This window comes from Penaeus vannamei, chromosome 2 (assembly GCF_042767895.1).
Source record: "Penaeus vannamei isolate JL-2024 chromosome 2, ASM4276789v1, whole genome shotgun sequence".
NCBI lineage: Eukaryota > Metazoa > Arthropoda > Malacostraca > Decapoda > Penaeidae > Penaeus > Penaeus vannamei.
In genome coordinates, this window is record NC_091550.1 from 52,577,125 (window position 1) to 52,584,624 (window position 7,500).

Consider the following 7,500-nt stretch of genomic DNA (forward strand, 5'->3'; position numbering starts at 1 on the left):
TCTTCCTCCCCCTCTCCCGATCTTTCTCTCTTTCTCTCTCCTTTCCTCTCTCTCCACCTCTCTTAACAACACACAACAACCACTCGCCACCCCCTCCCCCAAAAAAAGAAAGAAAGAAACCCCATCCTTACAACTCCCAAACAAACAACAAACAACAAACAACAACCATCCATTCAAACAACGAAATCCACTAACATTTATAAACAACCATCCATTCAAACAACAAAATCCACTAACATTTATAAACAACCATCCATTCAAACAACAAAATCCACTAACATTTATGAACAACCATCCATTCAAACAACAAAATCCACTAACATTTATAAACAACCATCCATTCAAACAACAAAATCCACTAACATTTATGAACAACCATCCATTCAAACAACAAAATCCACTAACATTTATAAACAACCATCCATTCAAACAACAAAATCCACTAACATTTATAAACAACCATCCATTCAAACAACAAAATCCACTAACATTTATAAACAACCATCCATTCAAACAACAAAATCCACTAACATTTATATTTTTCCCCGGTTCGTCCTCCACCAGCTGACGGGCTATGTCCTTGCAGGCTTTCGTATGTTCTCCTTCCTTGGCCATCTTGGTGTCGCACTGCCAGTTACGACTCGGTGTCTTGGCGTAAAGACCCGCTGGGGAGGCGTGGGTTACCTGGGCCGTTGTTACTAGACCTGCAGGTAGGTAATTGGGGAGAGGGTGAGAGTCACTGGTGTTGTGGGTAATTTTTTTTGTGTATGTGTTTTTTTTTTTTTCTTGGTTGTGTTTTTGGTTGTCCTCGTTATTATTTTTCATTTCTTGGTATGTATTTCATTCTCTTTTTCTCCGTAGTTTTAGCGTTCTGCAATCCTTTCTTTTTTTCCTATCTGTATTCTTCTAATAACCCACCTTCCCTCTCCCTCCCTCACCCTTTAACCCACCTTCCCTCTCCCTCCCTCCCTCACCCTCGAACCCACCTTCCCCCTCCCTCTCTCTCTTACCCTCCCAACCCACCCCCTAACCCTTGACCCAACCATCCTACCTGTATCCTTCCCCGCATCCTGTGCCCACTTCAGGATGGAATCAAGCCGGTTCTCTGGCTTCAGGGATGCTGCACAGTCGCTTACTTGCACGTTCCCCGTCACACCCAGGGTCTTGTAGTTCCCCTTCACACCCGTCAGGTAAGCCGTTGCCGTCCCTGCGCTGTCAGACACTTGCTTGTCTATGTTGTAGGTCTGAGGATGAGGCAGATGTGAGAGGATACAATCGCGGTTCAGTCAAAGCGAATATGATGTGAATTTATGCAAAGAGTAAAACACAGATAAAGAGGCAACGCGGAGAATAAGATACAAATATGGATAAGTACATGAAGAAAGGGACTTGACATGTATGAAAGACTAGGAGACTTGGCATAGACATGAAAGACTAGAAAAAGATAGAAATACAATAAACGAATGAACACATAGCATATATGAAAAAATAATGTTATGGTGTCTTTGAATTATGAATTAATGTTTATTATCACAAAATAACTGCATTAGACTACTAACTGAGGTTGGAAAACGGTAAACTATACGATTACATAAGTGTATGAGGTTATGAATGAATAACTGGCAATGAATGATGAATGTAGGAGACAAAACGAAAATATGAATAAGGAAATTATTGAAGTAATGAGAGGAAAATCCTTAAAAAATATGAGTAACAGAATAATCCAATAATCGAACTGGAACGAACATACACACACACACACACACACACACACACATACACACACACACACACACTCACAGAGACACACGCACACACACAACACATACACACACGCACACACACACACACACGCACACACACACACACACAAGACAAATAAACAAATAAAAGGAAAACCACAACAAACACCTAAACAAACACAATCCAAACACCTAAACAAACACACACAACACACGAGAACAAGAGCCAAAGACCCACACAAAACTAGAATTGAACAAACCTTCATCAAACCGACATTAGGAAACCTCTCCCACAGCAGGTACCCCTCCTCCCCAGAGTGTCCTTGGCGCTGCCCCTTGAGGATTCTGCTGGCCGTCCCCACCGTGATGCCCAGGCCTGAAATGGGGGTATGTATCAGGGGTGTGGGGTGGGTGGGGGTGGGGTGTGGGGTGTGTGGGAAACACGTGGAAATGGTGAATGGCATATGGGGGTTTATGTCATGGGGGGCATACGTGGAAATGGTAAATGACACATGGGGGTTTATATCAGGGGTGTGGGGTGGGGTGTGGGGGGGAGACACGTGGAAATGGTGAATGACACATGGGTTTATATATTGGGGGGGGGGGGGAGACACGTGGGAATGGTGAATGACACACGGGGGTTTATATCATGGTGAAGACACTAGATACAGTGATGATAGTGACAGTAATGACGCTATTAACATGATGTGTCTAACTGATATTAGTATAATAATAACGATAATGATAATAATGATTATGATAAATAAAAAAATAAAGATAATGATAATAATGATAATAACGACAACTACAATAATAATAATAATAATGATAATTATAATAATAATAATAAATAATAATAATAATAGTAACGATAATGATAACAATAATAGTAATAATAATAATAATGATAATGATAGTGAGGATAGTAATAGGGATGATAATAACAAGTACAACAACAACAATAGTAATAACGATAGCAATAATAATAACAACAATATCAATAATAATAATAATAATAATGATGACTAATGACAACGATCACAGTAACGTTAATAACGACACTACTAATAATAATAACAACAAAACGATAATAATAACAACCTTAGTAATGATAATACCGACACTACTACTACTAATAATAACAACAAAACGATAATAATAACAACCTTAGTAATGATAATACCGACACTACTACTACTAATAACAACAAAACGATAATAATAATAACAACCTTATTATTAATGACAAAATTCCAAGTAATGGCAATGATTCTGTTACCTACCATCCCCAAGGAACAAGATCACATTTCTGGCGACCTTCTCATTCTTGGGTCGGTGGAGGGCCTCGTGGATGTCGTCCTTGCCTAGTTGGTACCAGTAGGCGGCTTCTGGAAAGAGAAAGAGAGAGAGAGAGTGAGAGAGGGTGAGAGGGAGGGAGGGAGAGGAAGGGAGGATGGGAAGAAGGGAAGGAGGGAGAGGGAGAGGGAGAGGAGGAGGGAGGGAGGATGGGAGAGGAAGGGAGGGAGAGGGATAGGTAGAGGAAGAGGAGAGGGAGGGAGGAGGGAGGGAGGGAGGGAGGGAGGGAGGGAGGGAGGGAGGGAGGAGAGGGAGAGAGAGAGAGAGAGAGAGAGAGAGAGAGAGAGAGAGAGAGAGAGAGAGAGAGAGAGAGAGAGAGGAGAGAGAGAGAGAGAGAGAGAGAGAGAGAGAGAGAGAGAGAGAGAGAGAGAGAGAGAGGGGGGAGGGAGGGAGGATGGGGGAAGGGAAGGAGGGAGGGAAAGGGGGAGGGGGAGAGGGAGAGGGAGAGGGAGAGGGAGGGAGGGAGGATGGGGGAAGGGAAGGAGGGAGGGAGAGGGAGGGAGGGAGGGAGAGGAGAGAGGGAGAGGGAGAGGGAGGAGGGAGAGGGAGAGGGAGAGGGAGAGGGAGAGGGAGAGGGAGAGGGAGAGGGAGAGGGAGGGAGGGAGGAGGGAGGGAGGGAGAGAGAGAGAGAGAGAGAGAGAGAGAGAGAGAGAGAGAGAGAGAGAGAGAGAGAGAGAGAGGGGGGGAGGGGAGGATGGGGGGAAGGGAAGGAGGGAGGGAGGGAGGATGGGAGGAAGAGGGAGGGAGAGGGAGAGGGGAGGGAGAGGGAGAGGGAGAGGGAGAGGAGAGGGAGAGGGAGAGGGAGAGGGAGAGGGAGAGGGAGAGGGAGAGGGAGAGAGAGAGAGAGAGAGAGAGAGAGAGAGAGAGAGAGAGAGAGAGAGAGAGAGAGAGAGAGAGAGAGAGAGAGAGAGAGAGAGAGAGACAGAGAGAGAGAGAGAGAGAGAGAGAGAGAGAGAGAGAGAGAGAGAGAGAGAGAGAGAGAGAGAGAGAGAGAGAGAGAGAGAGAGAGAGAGAGAGAGAGAGAGAGAGAGAGAGAGAGAGAGAGAGAGAGAGAGAGAGAGAGAGAGAGAGAGAGAGAGAGAGAGAGAGAGAGAGAGAGAGAGAGAGAGAGGAGGTGGGAAAAAGGTAGTTGTATAACATTTCATGCAGAACTCCGTATGTTTCGATTATATTTTCAGACAGATATGAAGAGAGACGGAGCAAAAGAGAGACAAACAGACAGATAGAGATAGAGATATTCAGACAGACTTATATAAAGAAACAGAGAGACAGAAACAGACAGACACAGAAAGAGACAGGCAGGCAGAGACAGAAAGACAGATAGATAGAGAGAAACATACAGATACAGACAGACAGAGACATAGGCAGGCAGAAACAAGGAGACAGACAGAGACAGAAAGAGACAGGCAGAGACAAACAGACAAAAACAGAAAGACAAAGAAGCAGACACAGACAGAGAGAGGCAAACAGAACCAGAAGAAAGAGAAAAAATACAACACAGGCAAATAAACAGAAAAGAAAGGGAAAGGGAGGGAGGGAGAGGGAGAGAGGGAGAGGGAAAGAGTGGAAGAGGGAGGGAGGGAGGGAGAGGGAGAGAGAAATACAGACAAAAAACAGAAGAGAAAGGGAAAGGAAGGGAGGGAGAGGGAGAGGAAGAGAAAGAGAGTGAGAGAGGGAGAGAGAGAGAGAGAGAGAGAGAGAGAGAGAGAGAGAGGGAGAGGGAGGGAGGGAGGGAGGGAGGGAGGAGAGAGAGAGAGAGAGAGAGAGAGAGAGAGAGAGAGAGAGAGAGAGAGAGAGAGAGAGAGAGAATAAGAGAGAGAGAAAGCTAAAATACAATACAGACAAATAAACAGAAAAGAAAGTGATACCAACATACAACTTGAAAAAAAAAAATCATCCACAAAAAACAAAACAAAACACGTATCCCCCCACCCCCCCCCAAAAAAAAAAAAAAAAAACACAACCACGCAACCCACCTTTCTCCTGCGGGAAGGGCGAAGGATACGCCACCTCCCCGAAGGCCCCCGCGAGTCCCTCCAGCGCAAGGAGGAAGAAGACCCATCCTGAGCAGGCCATTTCCTCCTCAGAGAGAACTTTAAATGGAAGACGCGGCCCTGGAACTTAATGAAGAAAGTTTTTTTTTTTTTTTTTTTTTTTTTTTAGGGGCGGGGTGGTTGGGGGTGGGGGATGGGGAGGGGTGGAGGACGAGTGGGGGGATGTTTTTTTTTTTTTTTTCTTTTTTTTAAGGGAGGGGAAGGGGGGACGAGTGGGGGATGTTGTTATTCTTTTCTTTTTCTTTTTCTTTTTAAGGGAGGGGGGAGGGGGTGGAGGACAAGTGGGGGATGTTGTATTTTTTTTTTTTTAAGGGGGGAAGAGTGGGGAGGTGGAGGGGGATGGGGAGGGTGCGATGAATGAAGAGGAGGTAGAGGAAGTTAAAATCTACATTATTTTTTCTCTAATTGAGTTATTGTCATAAAAGAACAAAGGGATATTGAGATGTAGACTTTTACTAAGGGAAGTGAAAGACGTGTGTGTTTGTTTGTTTGTTTGTGTGTGTGTGTGTGTGTGTGTGTGTGTGTGTGTGTGTGTGTGTGTGTGTGTGTGTGTGTGTGTGTGTGTATGTGATTGTGTGATTGTGTGTGATTGTGTGTATGTGTGTGTGGTGTGTGTGTGTGTGTGTGCGTGTGTGATAATGTGTGTGCGTGTGTGTGTGATTGTGTGCGTGTGTGATTGTGTGTGTGTGTGTATGTGTATTTAAAGACTATACACTCTTATGCAGTCTCCCACAAAGAAAATGACTGTAAAACTTTAATATATTAATCAAGAAGTGAAACAATATTTGTAATAGAAAAAAAAACTATTTTACCACATGATAAAGATATAAAAATATAGAAATATTGATTAATGCAACTGGACTAGTGATATAAAACAACTTATATATTGTACTACTAATAAAATTCCATTAGCAACAGTTATGATTATGTGATTCTACAACAAAATAAGCAATCAAACAAACAAACAAATGTTGATATATATCCTTCCCGCATTACAAAAATTAATAAAAAAAGCTATTACCGTAAGAAATATGATTGAATGATGTAAAAATTGAAAAAAAAAACTAGCTAGGTAATTAAAAGCAACATATTATTTTCCTTTCTGACTGTCTCATCTCAAAAAGTAATTTTTCTTTCTCTTTATTTCACTCTCTATTTATCTGTCTATCTGTTCCGTGTATCTATTTTTTTCTTTGTCTTACATCGTCTCGTTCTGTTTTTTTTTCGCTCTCTCTTTGTCGGTCTTCTTCTCTACATACGTTTTTTTATTTTCTCTATCTCTGTTTGTCTCCTCTCTTTCTCTCAGTCTCCCTCCAACTCTCATGTTCTCTCTCTTCTCATCTTATTCCGTGTCACCTCTCTCTCTCTCTCTCTTTCTCAGTTCCAACTCTCACTTTCTCCTTTCCTTCCCTCTCCTTTCTCTCTCTCTTTCCCTTCCCTTCTTTCTCTATCTCCCTCTCTCGCCATCCCCCTTCCTCTCTCTCTCTCTATCTCTCCCTCTGCCTGTGTCTCTCTCTCTTCTCTTTCTTTCTCTCTCTCGCTCTCTCTCTCTCTCTTTCTCTCTCTCTCTCTCTCTTTCTCTCTCTCTCTCTCTCTCTCTCTCTCTCTCTCTCCCTCTCTCTCATTCCCTTCTACCTCTCTTTCTTACTCTCCCCCTCCCCTCTCTTTATCTTACTCTCCGCCAGTCACTGAACGATAAAGTGCATTCACGCTTAAAAGGGATGAAACAAAAATAAACATTTCATTACAGATCTTAATGCTACAGTGCATTCGGATGGCATCGTTAACTGAGTCGATCAAAGATTCTTCATATATAGCTTTATCCTCTTTAATGTTAATATGTATCTTTCTATGTATCGTTCTATGCTTGCTATCATATTCAACGTTGATGTGTCCTTTTCTATGTTTGTTAGTGAATACGTTTGGTTCTCTACGTCTGCTGTAATATTCTCTACCATTGAGTTGATCGCACAATTAATTTACATTCATCTTTCTACTCTAGTACAGTGCAATGTAGTGAAGTGGTGAACGTGCTGATCTTGCAATATTGCTGACCTGCGCTACCAGTGAATGGCAACCCCGGTCATTCCTTGCACACAGGTGGAGATTTAGAAGCAAAATAAAACAAACAGTATGTCACGACCAAGAATATCCATTATAACCAACGGAATGGAAACTTAAATTTTATAAAGATCTTATATCTTATATTCTGTGTTCATGTGTTTTTTTTCCGAACTGGCTATGAATATTCGTTGTTATTAGCCTATTTACCCTTAAATATCTTCTTTTATCAAGTGATTTAGGATCATTACTTTCTGAATCAGGCAAGGATCAATAGACTTAGCATCT

The 7,500-nt window shown here is 42.7% G+C and overlaps 1 protein-coding gene across 1 annotated transcript in view; it reads right to left on the reverse strand.

Annotated features, from left to right (window-relative positions):
• Positions 1-7,500, reverse strand: part of LOC138865246 (alkaline phosphatase-like) — a 30,811-nt gene that overhangs the window by 18,862 nt on the left and 4,449 nt on the right. Inside the window, exons 2-6 of the mRNA XM_070135082.1 lie at positions 5,074-5,217; positions 3,025-3,129; positions 2,003-2,118; positions 1,052-1,244; positions 532-704 (exon numbers count right to left, since the gene is read on the reverse strand). Coding sequence (XP_069991183.1) covers positions 532-704; positions 1,052-1,244; positions 2,003-2,118; positions 3,025-3,129; positions 5,074-5,173 — 687 coding nt within the window. The 5' untranslated portion in view covers positions 5,174-5,217. The remainder of the gene's footprint in view (positions 1-531; positions 705-1,051; positions 1,245-2,002; positions 2,119-3,024; positions 3,130-5,073; positions 5,218-7,500) is intronic.